At 42.4% G+C, this 19,504-nt stretch overlaps 1 protein-coding gene across 5 annotated transcripts in view; it reads right to left on the bottom strand.

The window, feature by feature from the left end:
• Positions 1-1,524: 1,524 nt before the first annotated feature.
• The window catches only part of cadm4 (cell adhesion molecule 4), a 165,341-nt gene continuing 147,361 nt past the window's right edge, over positions 1,525-19,504 (bottom strand). For 2 of the 5 annotated variants that reach the window (XM_034233385.1, XM_034233379.1), the window contains exons 6-9: positions 15,148-15,320; positions 7,239-7,349; positions 4,502-4,630; positions 1,525-3,328 (exon numbers count right to left, since the gene is read on the bottom strand). In XM_034233385.1, the coding sequence (XP_034089276.1) occupies positions 3,219-3,328; positions 4,502-4,630; positions 7,239-7,349; positions 15,148-15,320 (523 nt within the window). In that variant the 3' untranslated portion in view covers positions 1,525-3,218. Of the gene's footprint in view, positions 3,329-3,468; positions 3,548-4,501; positions 4,631-7,238; positions 7,350-15,147; positions 15,321-19,504 lie in introns of all 5 variants that reach the window. The other 3 variants (XM_034233391.1, XM_034233400.1, XM_034233395.1) reach the window with 3 other exon arrangements.

The following is a 19,504-nucleotide window of genomic DNA, read 5'->3' as shown; positions in this document are numbered from 1 at the left end:
TTTCTCTGCTTTTATACTCCTCCTCATGTACTCTGTGTACTAGAACACATTATTGATGGAGAAATCTGGTAAAAGGGTGCGGAGGTTCAGATGTGGGGGGGGGGGGATTTTCCTTAGTTTTCCTGGCGCGGCAGCCCATTGAATTGTTCCGTCTGCCTGAAAGCTCTCTGCCTCCTGATTATGCTCAGCCTCGGCACACTCAGGCACCTCAATCAATGCCTCATGCTATGCTGCCGCTCTGTACACAACTCCTTGCCTCGCTCGGGTCACAATGACAAGACCAGTGAACATAAGCTGCATTCACCAACCTACAGTCACCCGTATTGGTTTTACAGATGGATAAAAGTGTGTCTAATCCACCATAGCCAACAGAAATATGAAGAGTTTTTGTTTGGATGGACTGTGACATCTTGAAGGGAAATATGTCTGTCAAAAATGTGTCATAAACAGCAAATGATCCGACATGAACCCGTTTCAGGGCGCTAATGTGAAACTATAGCATCAGGCAGCGGTCGCATGAGTTATTCATAGACTCCTCGCTGTTATTACCAGCCAAATGATGCTACGTTCACAGCATATTGTAAACTGTGGGAGTAAAACAACCATCTGTTATCCAGCTTAATGTTTTCTTATGTCTATTGATTAGATGATAACACCTTCATGATCACAGTGGTGGTCTGATTACCATTAGGTCTAGATAATGGCCCTACTCCCAGGATAACCCAGAGTAAATATTACCAGCATTAGCCTCCACCCAACGATAATACAGTGAAACTAAAGGTGACTGAAAATCTAAAAACACAAATACCAAAGCTTGATTGATTTTCTTGTGAGGAAAATATAACAATAAGAGATGAAACCTTGAAGGACACTTATACCGAGGACAATGTTCTCAGTTTTATTACTCATCGACCATGTTTGGTGTGATAGCACCTTTGCTACGCCTGCGTCATCATAAACTGAAGATATGTTTGGTGTCGACTTGTGTGTGAATTGTTTGTTGGCCGGAGTGTCAACTCATGCTTGTAGCGCCTGGCAAGTCCATTACTTTGATTGCCGTTTGACAATCTGTCTTTGTGACAGGCCGTGCAGCCTTGCCATCGATGGAAGAGAAACACATCGATCTATCACCCTGCGACCTCCGGCAGCTTTCAAATATAGCCCCGCGCACACATGGACATGTTGAGTGCTTCTCGACAGAATCGGGTATTGATTGTGTGGAAGATAATGACAGAGTCATATTTTTTGGTGTGTATCTGACTCAAACCTCCTGTCACCCTTTATTCCCCGCTATCTGTTCTTATGATTCATTAGCGGTGCCACAGAATCCACTATTTTGTTTATTTCCGAATGAGCTGCCAGTTATAGCTCCATCGCCTTCATCTTCATCTTCCCACCTATAACTCCACTATTCCCCATTGATCTCATCATATGCTTCATCTCCTGTTCTCCCTTCTTAGGATTTCAAAACAGCACCTGCTAATTACACAGTAAGCACACACAAAAACAGTCTAATCCCAAAGGTTATTTTTGAATTCTTTTTTATTTTGTCGTGCTTTGTATCTTTCCCCTATAAAGAAATAGTTAGCTATATATCAACAATGACACATGGACTCTAAAGTAAACAGTAGTGAAAGACAGGAGAAGAGACGACTAGGCACAGGAGACGAAGAGAGAGAAAGGGAAAGAGGGGAAAGGTAAAAGACAGCAATTTCTCTACAGTAGAACCAAAAACAAACCATGGGAAGTGTACATTTCTTTAACATTTACAATTATAATAATAACAACGGCAATAATAACATTAACAACAATCATAATTGTTCAAATAATAATAATAATTAAAAAATCGATAAGACCTCTGGTTTCTCATAAAGACAATGATATTTTTTTTTATTCTTTTCTTTATTTTCTTTAAAGATCACTGGACAGTGGTTTGTTCGGCTTTGCACCTCTATAGGCTAATATTCTGTGTTAGTATAGATGCTTCATAATGCGTTTCAATAGTAAACAGATTTTTTTTTCTTAAAAGTTTCATTTAATTTATGTAGATGTTCTTTTTTTATACAAATACGTACTTCAGAGATATGTATACTGGTTCTGTCAACATGTTTACTGTACGCATGAATGAGTGCATGTATCTGCATATGTGTGGTAGCATTCAGAAAAAATATCCATCCGTTTTTTTGTTCTCATTCCTTCACTCCCCCTTGCCCTTCTTATCAAGACTTTTAAACCTTTCTATCCTCTTAATGACATTCTAAAATAATTAAGCCTTTCTTTAATGTTCAGCCCACACTAATCCTTACATTATTAGGAGCCAACAAAGGAGGAGCGATTGTGGGGGGGGGGGGGGGGGGGGGGGGGGGGGCAGACGGAGAAAAAAGCGAGATATAATGGAGCGGGGGAGAGGACTGTAACAGGTGAATGTAGAGGAAGGAGGAGAGTTAATTAAATTAGAACCACCTTTAAAATAGGGTTCCTTTTATACCAATGATTGGGTAGGGAGTAAGTTTCGTCAAAACTCTGGATACTTCCTGGGACTCTGGGCTTAAACACTCCAGTGTTGGTAGGGAATTATATACGAGTTGCACTCTGTTGGAAAGATGTTCTGACAATTTAAAAAAAATTCAATTTTCTACCGTGTATCGCTCGATAGCTTCTGGTCAACCCCTCCTCATTTCCCCCTCCCTCCCCACATACTGCTCCCCCTGTCCCCATCAGTTAAAGATTGAGCTTTGTGAAATAAATGGTCTTCCAGGCATGGAATTATAGCAGTCATCTGCCTCTAATTCCCCTTCCACTTTTGGCGGCTGCACTGGCAGAGTGCCTGTTTTCTTTGTGCTCCCCACTTCCACCTTGATCAAAAATAATAACGGCATCATTTCGTTATTGTCTACATTCACCCCGGCCCCGCTCTCTCCATTCTCCCTAGTATCTCCGACTTACAGTATATGGCACAGTCGTTAGTGGCTGCTGGGTGTATAGGCTCTCTTTTTCTCAGTCTGCCTCTGGGTGTGTGTGCATGGAGGCTGTGGAGTAGAATGAAGCAGGATGTATTGGCTGTGTGCAGTATCTGTATACAGTCGTTTTCAAAAGGCTGCCTGTAATGGCGCTTGTATTGAAGTGTGTGTGTGTGTGTGTGTATACTGTATATAAGATGGTACACAGGGTAGGGAAGGGATAAGGGGGATTGAGGTCAGAAGAGAAGGGGATAGGGGCTACAGTAGGTACTCCTTCTTGCCCTGGCTGGCGTCGTTCCCATTGAGGAAAGCTTCCTGCACCTCACCATGTTCATCCAACCCACTGGCCTCATGGGTAAGATAGGAACCTGGATGAAGAGAGACAGAGAGAGAGAGACCAAGAGGGAGATTTTAGGGGGGAGGTTAGGCGGCAAAGCGTCATGATCACTGCAGCGTCATGCAGCATTATTATCAAACCAACTAGCACATGTATTATTGAGTACCATACCTGTGACTGATTAATTCGTTAGTTAACTGATTGTTAGGTCAATACCAAGCAAGAATAGGCTCTCGTGTACGGTACGAGCCTACCCGCGGAAATGAGAGGTAGGGGATGGGATGTGTGAAGAGAATAGGCGGAAGAGGAGGAGAAGATGGTAGAGAATAGAAAACAGGGAGGAAGAAGAGATTGTCAGAAACGGGGTGGAGGGAAGGTTAGGTGCAAGAGAACAATGGCACATTTGTGTCACTCACGAAAGCCATCAAACACATTTTAACTTCCCTCAGGTCCGTATGATTAATGATTCAGAGCAGTACAGGTTACACAGAGAGCAAAGCTGCTCGAGTCATCTTCCTGCTTCAGTGTCACCTCACTGCAGGGGTGAGTGACACTCTAATTCTCTCTCTGCAGAGGGTGACTGGATGCTGACAGTCACAACGGGCTGAAGACAAAGCCCTAATGGCTCTGCCTCAACACGGTTTGGTTGTAATGGTCCTGTCTGTGTGCTGATTGGCGGTCAAGCCATACTGAATGTTGACTGGCAGCCTGTCTAGCCATAGGGTAAGTAATAGCCAGTGGCTGCCTGCTACGCTGTTCTCAGATCATTTCTTGGCAGCCTGGGTGTACGAAGGCTGCCAACAAGAGGGCACTTAAAAAGATACGGAACTCAGGAAGGCTGATTTTAATAGATGAGCCTTGATACACTAACATATAGTCATAAAACATGGGGGCCACACCTACATTTCCCACCCCACCCATCTTATCTACTATCCTGGCCAAGGTCGTCCATCATGGACAGTGCCCGCCTGGAGAGGAGCATCCCATCCTGTCTGCCTTGCTCCGACTATTTTACACCTCAGTTTAAAACATTATTCTCAAGGAATCTGGTGGTACAAGGTCTGTAAAGAGTTTTTCACAGCTTGTTTGGGTAATGTGTCAGTGAAAAGGTCCAAAAACTCTTTAAGTTGCAAAAACGTGTGCCCTGTTTTTGAAAGAAACTCTTCTGTTACTTGGTGTGTGTGTGTGTGTATGAGTGTGTTACCTTTCTGTCGAACGGAGCACCAGATGGTGACGATGAGGACACAGATGACGGTGAAAACCAGCAGTGCCAGAACGCCCCCTATCACTGCATATGGTACTGCACTGTGAGTCTCTACCACTGCACCGGGTTCTGAGGAAGAACAAAAAGAACAAATAGTGAGCGTGGGTGGAGTGTAAGGGAATATAAAAGGGAATATGGAGACAAAAGGGAAGAGAAATGCAATCAAGGGAACGGAGATAAAGGGAGGGATAGATGAAAAATGAAAGCAGGAGTTGTAGGTGGAAATTTGTTTTTAAAAGTGAGAGAAAGAAAGCACTTTAAAATGGCAGCGTGGGAGAAGGTACAGGGAGCGAGACAGGACAAAACTGAAGTCAATATCCTCCATCCAGCTTGGTTTATCACCTTTCATCACCCCCCACTGCACAGAACACCGACCGGTCAGAATGGGTGAGAAAAAGGTGGAGAAATGAGGAGGGTGAATAGAAAAGTATTTCAGCCTCTAAAAACCCACTCTAGCCAAGCGCCTGTCAAGATCACAATGCATTTTGAATGAGGGAGACTTTGAGTGTTTTTATACTCCGAGTATACACCCCAGGATGAGACGAGAGAGATTAAAATATTTGAAAAACAAAAAGGCAAGCTAAATTATGGGGCATTTCACAGTATAATGTGGGAAGGAATATTAATGTTAACACCACCAACTATAAATTAAGGGACTACAAGAAAAGCAGGAATAATATAAAAAAGAGGTGAGTGTTGAAACAAATAAGCAATTAAGCAATTAGTCAGCTGACAGAAACATCTAATTTGCAATCTTTTTCACTGATGAATTATTCATCTAGCAGTAATGCTGAATATGTTCAGGTTTCAGCATCCTAAATTATTTCTGTTTTTTTTGTTCCTATTCTTTTAAAATTGTGGTCATAACTCTTTTAGTATTTAATAAAATGTGTGGATAAAAAATCTATATATTAACTGTTAGTCGCAGCCTTAATATAGATCTTGAATCAAAGTGAAGCACTAAGCATGTGTCTGTGCACCGTGGCACCAGTGAGCACTTTCTGACAAGGACAAAAGCAGGTGATTGATGGAGTGCCTGGGTGCAGACACACAGAAAGAAAATAAATGTTTGGTCCAGGTAATCTTTGTCTGTTCTTGCTCACAATTCAAAAAATATGTTTTGAATGTAAGAGCTGGTGGGGCCAAAAGTAGGCAAGGACACATCGTTATTTATGCAGCTCTTGGACCTTGACAGAGCAGAATTAAAACATGAATCAGTAATACTGTGCTAACACATAAATATCAGAAAGGACAGAGAGGGTTAGTGAAAGGAAATGGAGGTATTGGAGCTGACAGCTGAAGGAAAGATGGTGTGATCTTGCACATGCATTTATCGGACAAGTGTCTCAAGGAGCTCCGTGAAAAGGTGCATCACACTCCTGCGCATGTGTAGAATCAAGTATTTGTGAGTGTGTGTTTGATCACATTGGTGGCCCAGAACAAGTGTGATTCCACCGTGATAGGATCAGAGCAGCAATATTTCACAGGGGATGAAAGAGCAAGAAATCAAGCGTTGTACCTTTACCTCACGCCACCCTGTTTTTAATCCGCCGCAGCCCAACGCTCCACAGGAAGTGAAGTATTCAAAAGTGCTTGTTTCTCCCAGGAGCCCCAGAGATGATACACCAGCATCGAACTAAACGCTCTGAAAACGGCTCAAACTGCTGTTCTTCCTACAAGTCTGTATGACATCTCCACACATATGCCCAGCAGGTGAACAACCTCAACCTGCCACAGACGGCGGCACCAGAAGAAGAACAAGATGGATGCTGCCACTGCCTCCATTCATCTCTCCTTTCAGGCAACAGAGAGGAGACAGAGAGCAGCCCAAGGTATGAGAAGAAAGGAGAAGAAGTTTGTTAGTGTTTGAGATGAATAGATACTGGTTATGAAAAAGGAGGGAAAGACACACACACACACACACACACACACACACACACACACACACACACACACACACACACACACACACACACACACACACACACACACACACACACACACACACACACACACACACACACACACACACAGTAACAGAGTGTCGAGCAGCCTCTTCCTCCTGCTGTAAAACATGATCATTAGGGAAAGCACGATTAGAGACACCTTGATCCCTGATCTTTCTTTCTCTCATATTCTCTTCTTTCTGTATATGTGTGTTTGCTAATTGTATGTGTGTGTGTGTGTGTGTGTGTGTGTGTGTGTGTGTGTGTGTGTGTGTGTGTGTGTCTATGCAGTTTATGTAGCATCTCCCTGACCCTCCAGAGGCCAGTGTCGGACGCTTTCAGCTCCTTAAACTCTTAATGCAGATTCATTAACAGTACCCTCCAAGCACCAAGAGACCACACACACAAGACTACACATACACACACACACACACACGCTGACTAGGCAATGTGTGTGAGGCGCATCAAAGAGTCAGTGATAAGGCAGAGGGAGAGAGTGCGTGATTCACACCCAAGCGTCTGCAGGCATGTGTGCTCATGTAGATGCAGGGCAAAGGAAGGTTGCAGGAGAAAAAGTGTGTGTGTGTGTGTGTGTGTGTGTGTAGGCACCTGAGAGTCATCACATAGTTGAGTATGGGAGTGAAAGACACCAAAGGGAAACAGGGAAGGTCGAGGAGAGAGATGGAGGGTAGAAGAGGAAGAATAACAAAAGGTGTGTGTGTGTGTGTTACCTTTAGGGTCAAAAGAGAAGACGAGTGTAAGGAGGGTTGGGGTGACGGGATGGGAGGTGATTGGTTGGGTGGTGGGAGTGGGAGGGACCGTGGTAGTGACTGACACATTATCTACAGACAGACAGGGAATGGGATAACACACATACACAAATGCTATTATCTACAACATGCAGTGACATTTCAACAAAGGCGATGCAGGGTTTCAGAGTTACTACAGTCTATAAAACATGACACATGCTTTACTGTGGTTGAATATATATTGAGTTTTCTTTGCTGGTAGTGTCCGTCTCAAAGATGTTGTTGATGTTAATGAGTTTTAAAGGAGGATAGGATGCAACACACAAGAAATGGAGGAGAAATTAGTTTCAAACACGCTTATCAAGAACTGGGTGCCGATGCCATTTCGATAGCAAAGACTAATGCTACTAATTACTTCCCCCCAAATTGACCATGTGTGCAAAATTGAATCGATCTCAACCTCTGACAAGCGATAAGGACAAATGACGTTGCTTCTATGCCAGCTGCGGGGGGGTTAAAGAAGACGTTTACAATGGGGAAGATATGCTTTAAAACAAGGGCTGAAGAGAATCATACCTGGCAAGCTGACATTCATCTATGAGACAATTGGAATATTTAGAACACATTCTTTATCACTGACACATTTTCTATGGTACAATGGCAGGGGAGACAGAGACATTGTGTGTGACGGATGCATTCCCAATGGAGCAGTGCCATGCAGGGACTGCCTCATTCAATGCAGAACAATAGCTTGGATCTTGACACATTCTCCGAATCAATGGCTGAGCCACAATAGCAGGTGGAGAGGTAGAAGGAGACAAGTTCATATTGCTGTTGAAGACAAAAATAATGGCTGACAAGAGCTAAAAGGGAGATGGAAGAGTGGGTGTGAATGGGTGAGTTTGCTCGTGTGGGTATATCAGCACTTTAAACATGAATAACATGCCACTTCATCAAACCAACTCTATAAGACTACAATGTTCGAGTCTATGCAATTGTAGTCTCAGGACACACTCACACACTAGCATATGTGGACACACACACACACACACACACACACACACACACACACACACACACACACACACACACACACACACACACACACACACACACACACACACACACACACACACACACACACACACACACACACACACACACACACACACACACACACACACACACACACACACACACACACACAGCTTGCTTAGTAGGCGTGTGTACCACATGTTCATGCACATTTAAACACAAATGCATAATTGGCCATGCATACTCGCACACAACACAACACACTCACAAAGGATTACAGTAACATACAGTACACACACACACACACACACACACACACACACACACACACACACACACACACACACACACACACACACACACACACACACACACACACACACACACACACACACACACACACACACACACACACACACACACACACACACACACACACACACACACACACACACACACACACACACACACACACACACACACACACACACACACACACACACACACACACACACACACACACACACACACACACACACACACACACAGCTTGCTTAGTAGGCGTGTGTACCACATGTTCATGCACATTTAAACACAAATGCATAATTGGCCATGCATACTCGCACACAACACAACACACTCACAAAGGATTACAGTAACATACAGTACACACACACATATACGCACACCCTGCCCTTTCTGCTCAGGAGTAATTTATTGGCAAGTATTCCTCTGTCTCTTCTATCCCTTTTTCCCACTGGCCCTGAGATCATCAATCTCTTTTTGCACTCTTCTTATGTCAGCACTATACCTCCCCCCTCATGATTCTCTTTTTTCTTTTCTCTCAGCCCAGCCTTGGTCTCCTTTTTCCTCTGTAAAGAAATATAACGTGATGCAACGTGTATTATGTGGGAAAGACAAAAGATCAAGTGAGAGCAAGGTGAGTGAGAAAAGAGAGGAAACACATGTACGACATAGATGGAATTATGTAAAGTACAAGTGCTCTCCTGTTTGAGTACATATATGTAGCATGTGTGTGTGGACAGTATATGCATGTGGTTGTCACTTGAGCCTGAGGATTAATTGCCGTGGTTTCTGCACTCATTAACTGGACAATGATGTCTCTTAACTATCAAGAATGACCCACAAATTGTTCTTTCTTCCAACTTTTTCTTATCGTCCCACCGTTTATCCTCACTTCTTTTTTTACTGTTCTTCTTTACCCAAACTCTGTCCCACTAATCTAAACCCCCCTCCCTGCTTCATTTGCCTTCATTCCACTGCCTCTCTGGTTTCACTCCTCAGTAACTACGTTCCCTCTCTTAATTAAGGAGAATGCCATACAGCTGTCGTTCTCTTGGCCGATAGCGTCCTTTACTTTCTCCCTACATCATATTGTTATTCATTAACACTCTCTGGCTGCCAATCAGGCACACAGCCCATGTTATTTTTAGGGATGGATGTGGCGGCACTTGGGATAATGACGTTCCTTGTCATATCTCATTCTCGCAGTAGTGTGCCTGAGGATACTGCAGCGCCATTTTGGATGAGCACTGTTATTCTATCGTGTTCCCCGATTAAAAGAGCCTTGCCTAGAGCAGTGGTGTCTCCCACTGTCAATCAGTGCACTAAATGCTGGACATTGGTCAGGGGTCCACCTTTAAGGCCATAACCTCGAGCACTGATCAGCTGATGACTCATTCAAAATTCAACCAGACGTCAATAGAGGATTGTGGAGAAAAACTGGAAAATGTTCTCTGCATTATCTCTCCCGACTGCCACATCCCTCCAACCTTTTTACACTTTCATTCTCATTTGATGTTTCTTGAAAGTCTCACTTCATTAAATGGAGTTTTTCAGTATGCCAATTATCCTGACGGCTCATTACAACAGCCAGAGAGACACAGATTAATCCCTGGTCACCTAGCATCCTTGTCTATCTCACTGTGCTCCTATAATTTCATATTTCTATCATATGCTTTCCATATACAGTATATTTTTATAGAATTAAATCAAATCAAGTTTTATTTATATAGCACATTTATAAACGATTTTTGGTCGAGCCAAAGTGCTGTACATAAAATAAAAATAGCCTACAGTAGAGACACTTTACAGCAAATACAACAGCACAGATTGTTCAGAATATCAGTATGAGAAAAATGACACCCTCTATCCTTAGACCCTCACATCGTACAAGGAAAAACTTCCGGAGAAAGAACAATTAATCCCTCCCTTGTGATCACTTCCTGCTCTGCTTTGCACAACATGTACACACACTCACATCCACATGCATGCATATAAGTAAGTAACATACTGTAGATTCAAACTAACAATCCTCATCATCTCTTCATCTGTACCTCGTCCTCTCCTTTTTCTGTTTCTCCAAATCTCCCACACTCTCTAATGCAATTCAATTCTAATGGGTTGTATTGGCTCCGCGATTCATCTGAGTGCAGCAGCGATGTTCAATTACATAACGGATCCCTCCAGGCTTTCACCAGACAATCAGTAACACCCTCCTCCCAATCACATGCACACACACACACATTCACCTTTGCGTATATTCACACATATAAAAATCCAATTCCTCCTTAACAATGGTGGCACAGATATGGAACAACCAACAGAAGCTACATCCTTTACTTTCTGTGTGTGTGTGTGTGTGTGTGTGTGTGTGTGTGTGTGTGTGTGTGTGTGTGTGTGTGTGTGTGTGTGTGTGTGTGGGGGTGTGTGTGTGTGTGTGTGTGTGTGTGTGTGTGTGTGTGTGTGTGTGTGTGCGTGTGTGTGTGTGTGTGTGTGTAATGTGTGCACTCTGATTCAACAAAACCATTTCTCCCATTTATTTCAATAGTGACTTTGTGAAAGTTGCAGAAATTGTATTAGCTATGCACACGCTAAATCATTAACACATCAAAGTGCACACACACACACACCCACACCCACACCCACACCCACACACACACACACACACACACACACACACACACACACACACACACACACACACACACACACACACACACACACACACACACACACACACACACACACACACACACACACACACACACACACACACACACACACACACACACACACACAGAGTTCCAAATACACTCCAGTGTGACCAGTCAAATAAAGCTCAGCTCCAATGCGTCACGTCTCTGCCACAAACTCTCCGCTCCCCGGAGAGTTTCCCAACTCCTGCTCTTTGTTCCCCTTTGCCAGCATTAAGCCCATCTCCCTCATAAAGTGACAGCGCCTAAAGCACCTGTGACAAATTGGCAGCCACTTTTGCCTGAGTTTGTACTCTGTGTACGCACCCTGGCGGCAGATAACAATGGCCGAGGGAAGGTTGACACGGAATGAGAAGGAGAAAGACGAGAGAGATCACTGGTGGTTTTTCTGCACCTGCAATAAAATGGTTTCTTTTCTGCTGAGTCAACTTACACACACATCCTAAAGCCCTTCCCCCCACCGTATTACCCCAGTGCACCCTGGGATTTCCTGGGAAAAGGCTAGGAGCCAACTAAACTGACATGCTGCGATACTGAATGTTAACCTGCGTTCAACCTCCATCACTTCTTCCTAACCTCTCTTCCCCTTCCTTCCTCCTTTCGATCTATCCCTTCCTAACTCCTCCCACACGCTCTCCATGGCATATTCTAAGAAACCTAGGTGTTCCTTGAATAAAGAGACTGAACTGTAGATGAACTGAAAACAGAGGGCAAAATGGTGGCAAGGTGAAAAACAGTTGAAAGGGTGAGGGGGTGGGGGGGAAGAGGAAGTGGACATGAACAGAACAGAGGGCCGATTAAATGACGGATGTCAAGGAAAGGAATGGGGAAAAGGGTGAGGCAACAGAGGAGGGATAATATGAGAAGTAAGGAGAATAAGAGAGGGATGGAGAAGTGGAGTTAGATCTATCACTATCACCATCTAGATATGAAGTACTTTACTACAGTAATTAGATATTCACTATCTAAAAAAATACAATAACTACACCTACAATAACAAAGTGGGTGCTGAGTGTTAGAAGAGTCATCTTTGTGGATTCATATTTGTATTCAATATTGACTAATGAACTTAGTATTTAATCATAACATAGCACTTCGCTAACACTGTATTAAATGATCCATTGATTTATTTAGATTGGCAGTCATGCAAAACAGACACCTTCCTATGATTATGTAACATTCATAAATACATATCACTGCAAAGATTTTCGGCTGAATACAAGGAGTGACTATCCTTGCGTAAGGACTGACACCAGGTTAGCCAGTTATTAGTTGTGGCATGACTTTAAGTCATTTACAGATTATTAATTTGATGGCTAAATCAACAACTCGGAGCTGTTGGAGATAAGGTTTTGAACAATCTGCCCAGTGGGCGAGTACATATCTTTTAAAGTAGAGCAAACCAGCACTGATACAGGGCTACAGCGGGAGGATTTAAGAGGCTGATTGCTGGAAATCCGTGGTGCAGAGCAGAGGAGTTGCAGCCTGCCTTATGTTGGTTATGTGGATTTTATGGATTTATGTCGAGGCAAGATGTCTTACTTTGCATATATTTCTTTTTCATAATAAGAGACGATAAGACAAAAAAGTATCAATCAAATTAATGACCAGCACGGAGCAGCGGCATTAAATAAAGAATGACAAATGATGAATCGTAGAAAAAGAGGAAATGACACAGTGAAGAACAACTGAAGAAGACAGCTAAAAACGACGAGGGAGGAGGAGGAGGAGGAGGACAGAACATGTTTCTACAGAGGTGGCAACACACATCAAAGCTTGGCATGTCTAACCTTCTAGGATAGAGAGTGCGAGAGAGAAAGACAGAGAGAAAAAGAGACGAAGAGAGAGGCAGAGTGGGTGGCGATGTCACCTTTCATCTTGCCACTGTTGCCACCCTTGATGCCTGTGGAAAGCTGCCATTACGTGTGCCTTTTGATGCTAGACAAGCTTGTACAAGAGTGTGTGATTGTTGTGTGCGCTTGTGAGAGAAAGAGAGTTTTAGTGTGATGGATAGATGTGGGGCGCTGCATTAAAAAATGTTACATAAGATATAATGTCTATATGCCCTTCTTCCTTCAGATTTCTTAAGGTGCAATGACAGGAGCTGCCTGCAAATGCCTTACATTTCTGACCTCCTGCTTACATTTCTGACCTCCTGCTAAATGATGAACCATCCAGATCTCTCAGGTCTTCAGGGACTGGTCAGCTTTCTGTCCCCAGAGTCAGAACTAAACATGGTAAAGCAGCGTTCAGTTATTATGCTCCAAATATCTGGAACAAACTCCCAGAAACCTGCAGGTCCGCTGCAACTCTGACTACTTTTAAATCCAGGCTGAAGACTTTTCTTTTTGTCGCTGCTTTTAATTGAACTATTCACATCTTAGACTGCACTGAAACTTTTATCCATGTATTTTTTCTTTTAATGTTTAATTGACTGCACTGTAACTTTTATCCATGTATTTTTTCTTTTAATGTTTATTTTATTAGCTTTTCTTTTTAATGACTGATTTTAAATGCCATTTTCTTAATCTCTTTCATTTTTTGTAAAGCACTTTGAATTGCCTTGTGTTGAAAGGTGCTATATATATAAACTTGCCTTGCCTTGCAGGGGAAGGGTAGATCAAACCTGCTGAGTGACAGGAGAGTGTGTGCAATCAGGCCAAACCATAGACGTCTTAATGAAGAGCTCACTTCTTCAACTGTCCCATTAAAATCTCACAATCCCAATTTTGTTCTCTTTTTTCTTGCAAGTTTACTCAGTTGCTTCATGAGCGGATTACACAACATAAAACACATCGAAAGCTTGCTTTCAAAATGTGCTTCAAACTTGGCCAATTTGTCACATTTTCTGAGGAATAACTTTATCGAGATGAGATGATTTTCATGTGATGTTGCAAGCATCGCTGTCATTTTCTCAGAGCCACGGTGTGCAGTCTATCTGGGTCAACCTTCATTAAGAATTTACCACCACTGAATCGAGGTGCAACATCTAGGAAAACTTGTAAAACCTGACAACAAAAGCCCCCTTAACCATATCTTCCTCCCGCCTCTGATACTTCTGCTAAGGCAACAAGCCAAGTTGATTTGCCTGAATTTTAAATGCCACATATGTTCCACCCCTCTTGTTTTGCCAAATGTAACCATGTAAAATGCAGTGTTCCAACAGATCCCGCATTGAAATATTACTTTGAACTGTGTGTTGTCTTCTTCTCCTACTTGTAAACTTGTCTTGAGAATTGCATTCAGCTGTCACAACACCTCGAAGTTTTATTTATTGCACTTGAGGAATAAAGTTACTCTGAATTCAGGGAAGAGAGGACGGGGTCACAGGGTACAAGATGAATTGGTTCTTTACAATGAAAAGCCTGAATAATGATGTTGGTGACTACTTTCTGAGCACGGTAGCCTTCGTTCTTCTTCTGGAATCAATATCTCTGTTGAATCGATTGTGCAGAAGGTTTAGCAGAGGTTTCCTGCTGTGTACCGAAACAGGAAAACAAATAAAACCGAAGGACAGATGAGACAAGCGTCAGGATTTAATGGGTCTGTTGCCCAGCGCTAGAATACCCAGACTCCAAAGACACTGGGGAGATAAAAGGATCGATGAAATGTAAAAGATTTCTCCCAAAAGGTATCATCAGAACAGAAGAACAACAAATGCAACAAGCAAAAGACCCATTGGAAATACAATTATTATGAGCAGTTAACAATTACCCAGGACTGGAAATGAACGAAAAACAATGGAATAGATGAATCAATGAAGAAAACATTTCAAGCACTCTTGGAAATTCTAAAGAAAACTTGCAACATGTAATCAATTGTCAGCCATAGTTACTCACCGTACACCAGCAGGGTGTAATGATCGGCAGCGCGTCCAAAGTTGTTCTGGGCCTGGCACAAGTACGTCCCGTTGTGTAATTGGCTGAGGCGGGAAATCTGAAATGTGGGGCCGGAAATCTCCGCCCTCTCAGGTAAGGTGTCGTTAATCTTGGACCACTGGATGTTCCTGGGCCTAAGGAAGGAGACGGAGAGAGGTTTCATTAAAAAACATATTTGATTTTTGTTTAATTTATCAAAGAAGAAAGTCAGAAATGTGCAGTTTCAAGGTTTTCCAATGACAGGATTGGCTGTTTAATGGAGTATCTTTGGCTTTTGAACAAAACAAGTAATTTGAGGAGGGCAACTTGGTAATCATTTGCCCTTTTTATGTCTTTGTTGACATCTCAAAGCCATTAGTAAATTAATACAAAAATATATCAATAGATTCAATGTTAATTAAAATAGCTTTTGACATTTCATTTCATCGTGATGCAGAGTTGGCTTCAAATAGCCTCCCACATGCATGCACACTCATATATGCAAAGACCCAAACATAACCCCAAAAAGGTCAACTTCTACTGTCAGCCACTTCAATTGTAGATTTACACACAATTGATTCCAGTTTTTCTATTACCTATTCAACCACAGGTGCTCGGCAGTAATATGTCGCTTGAAATGTGTTTTCTATAACAGGCACACCTATTTGAAACTTTGTAATTATATCACAGTCATGTTTATATTAATATCTCAGAGATTGGGACTGATTGTGTTCGCTTCTTTGAAGGGAATTGAGTGTTGGGAAGTGGGTATCCTTCACCACAGGAGGAGAAATTAGCCTCCAGATGAAACTAGTCAAATGTTTTGTCCTTTAAAGAGGCCCTATTATGCTCTTGGGGTTTTCCCTTTCCTATAGTGTGTTATATAGGTGGGACATCTATTAGCGGTTGACCAATCACAATAGAGATGGCCAGCTAACCAATCATCACACTTTTTAAATATGAAAGCATGTAAACATGTTGTAGAGGCACAACATACATATGAATGTGTACATTAGCATAATATGACCTCTTTAACCTTTATCATTTGCTTTAATTCTTTATTTATTTGGGGTAACATTATATTGACAGTTTTGCAAAAAATGCTGAAAATGGCAAATTAAATACCGAACAAAATTGGTAAAATAAAAATAACCTTTGTACGTGTTTGATTTCGCTGCTAACGCTAGCAACTTGGAAACCTAGATTCAGGAATCCTGTGTTGTTTCTTCAGAGAGATAGTGAAGCTCACGAACCACGCAACAACTACCTCTAAGTATCCCACTAGTCTTAAACACATTTAGTAACACCGCAGGTGCTAAAGGTTATTAAAAATGAGGAGGTACCAAAAGACAAGAGATCGAAGTACAGGCGCCAGGGGAAGCTATAAAGAGAGGTGAAAAAGGAGAGTAAAAAGGCCGACAGGGGGAAGTCGACAAGAGAAGAAAGTGTAGAAGGGGCTTGGAGAAGGAGCCAATGGCAACTGAGGGCTGCATCCTGACAAATTATGAAGAGATGGATGGTCAGAGGGCGGAGATGGTGTGAAAGGGCTGGCAGGAGGGAAAGGAGGGCAGATGAGATAGAAATAAGGTGTCAGATGTGCCGAGCGGAGAAAAAGAATATATACGGGGGGAAGAGAGTGTAACTCGAGAGAGAAGAAGAAGACATGGTGTGCTGGGAGATGAAGGGAAGGAGCAGGCAGGCTAAATGAATTGGTCATGAAAGACGGGGAGGCAGAGCAGACAGGAGGTGCGAGGATTACAGAGACATCCTGGCGAACATCGCAGTGTGTGTAAATGTGTGTGTGTGTGTGAGGCAGGCTGAGTGTCATGACTCAAGCCACCCTGGCCAGATTACCATCCTGACTCATCTGGGTTCTAATCCCTCGGGACGTTTAATTAAACCTCTTTCTTGCCTAGTCACATACACTCTCTCGCTCACCCTAAACGCACCAACAAAACTCCCCCTTGTTCATCTCTCTGACACACACATTTATACTTGTACTCCCACACAGTTAAAAAAAAAAACACACGAACAAGCAGGCAATTAAGTGAAATTACAAGACATTGTCTCCATCTCCTCTCCTAAGAACAGACAAACAATGAGTGTACCCCTCCACCAAAAGGAAGTGGCAGATAATTGGTCATTAATACTTAACAGGCAGTTAACAGGGTCAGGGAGCAGGCAGGAGGCCGACAAGGGGACTGTAATGTGTGTGTGTGTGTGTGTGTGTGTGTGTGTGTGGTGCAGTCCAGCGTGAGATGAGGGTCAGAGTCCAGTGAGGCCTGCTGTCCCATCTCTCACTATCACACACGCGTAGATGCACCACACAAACACACACGGTCCCAAACCAGCGGTTACAAAGCTTTAGCTGGGATATAGCCAATACGTTTGTCAGCCAGTTCTCACTGTGGGATTTCACTTAAGTCCTCACACACACAAACACACATATGCACACACCTTGGCTGCATGAAGCCATACTGGGGAGCTTTACTGGACTTGATGCCCACAGACAGACGGACCATCTAGGGAAGGGTTTAAGAGCTTAGGACCCAATACCCTTCTGGAAAGTGCACAAAGGGCTGTGAACACCCCGGAGAACGGCTTTGTTTCAGAGCTGGCTCCTAAAAGTGTTGACTGCTGATTGGGTTTCGAAGCTCTACCATCACAAGTCACCATCTACCAAGTCACCTATGTTGATGTCCTCACTCTTCTGGTCACTTTCATACATTCGTCTTAAGATGTTTCTCTCTGTCCTGCATGTCATACATTGTAGATCAAACAGTTTGTGTCTGCCTCTCGTCCAAAAAATACAAATACATACAATAAATGTCAGGTGATACCACAGATACAGGTTTTTTGGTTGTAGCACAAAACCGTCCTTGACATCGTGATTCCAAAAATCCTGATTGGTTTATTAATGCTGTAAAACTACATGTGATTTACTAGACTCCTTTGGTTTGACTCACAACAAAGTTATGGGTATGATTTGGGATGAAAGCTCAAAGTCAATTCAATAGTTCAATCATGCTTTCCTCATCTCAGAATTCTTTCAAAAATCAGATCCAACCCCCAAAAATCTTTAAACTGTTATCCATCCATTCATCATCACTAGATTAGATCATATTATTATATATTTGTTTTACTCTGTGTTTCAGGTGATTAGATGCTGTTGTTTAGCACATTTTTTACATTTTATTTGTGTATTTTTAACAGTGTTTTAACTCTATTTTTAGAATCTAGTTATACATTTTGATGGTCTATTTCCTAATACTTTCCTTAAAAGAAAGTTGATGACGGAGTTGCCTTTCATGTCTAATAATGTTTCCTACACAGCACCTAGATATCTTGCAGTAATTATAGGGAATATAGTTGTGGAACATTAGTTGTACTTGGTTATTACTTCCGGTTTCTGAAAAAGGCCCCTGGAATTATGTAGGATGGTAATTATATATAGAGAGGTCAACTTAGTTTCAACAACACATAATGAAGAGAAAAGAGTAAGATCTTTTGAATGCAGTTATTTGAGGTTTCCAAAGGGAAGAAGCTCTCACTAATTTGTCCTTTTTTCTAAAAATATTGAGGGATGTTGAAGTGCAAATGTCCTCCTTACAGTGACGTCCTGCTTTAGGCGCACTCATTTGGTCTCCTTCCAGAAATCCAGAGATTTCTGCAGCGGCCCGTGAACGCTTCACTGGAGCTGGAAGAGGTTATTCCACAGTTTTCAACAAAGTGGATAATAATTATTCCTAAAATAAACGGTGTCTGTAATAAAGCGATCTGTGGATATTCAAAGATAATCTTTCTGAATCACCTGTATGGCCCATGAATCAAACAAACTGACTTACCAACTCATAGCTGTGTGTGTTCATCTGTGTTTAGACTTGTGTTTATGATAGAAATCTGCAGTTTCTTAAATTATCATCGTATTGTTTTTACATTTTGATATTTTTTGGAGTATTGCTCTGAGAAAGTACAAAGACACATTACCAGACACTTTTACAATCACTCTAGGCAGCTAAATCCAAGCCTATTTTATACTTATCCTGCACTTAAGGGGTTCTGGGTAAATGCGTGAACTGAAATGAACTAAAGCCTCCAAACAGATTGCCAGATTTGAAAGTAGAGCCCTGTAGGCTTGTGTCTGTCTGTGTAGAAGCTACCTGCAGCTAGCAGCTGTTTGCTGACGTTACCACCTCAATGCTATCCTCATCATAGCTTCAAACTATTCCCAGATGTGAATAACTGCTGCCCCACAGCATCACTTTGTAAAAATGTAGTGTTTGTGAAACGTTGTCATTGGACTTGGCAGCCTCCATGTCGCCATCAATCAAACGCTTTC

This window comes from Gymnodraco acuticeps, unplaced genomic scaffold (assembly GCF_902827175.1).
Source record: "Gymnodraco acuticeps unplaced genomic scaffold, fGymAcu1.1, whole genome shotgun sequence".
Lineage (NCBI taxonomy): Eukaryota > Metazoa > Chordata > Actinopteri > Perciformes > Bathydraconidae > Gymnodraco > Gymnodraco acuticeps.
The sequence above is the reverse complement of the archived record's forward strand: the minus strand, read 5'-3'. Positions and strand labels throughout refer to the sequence as shown.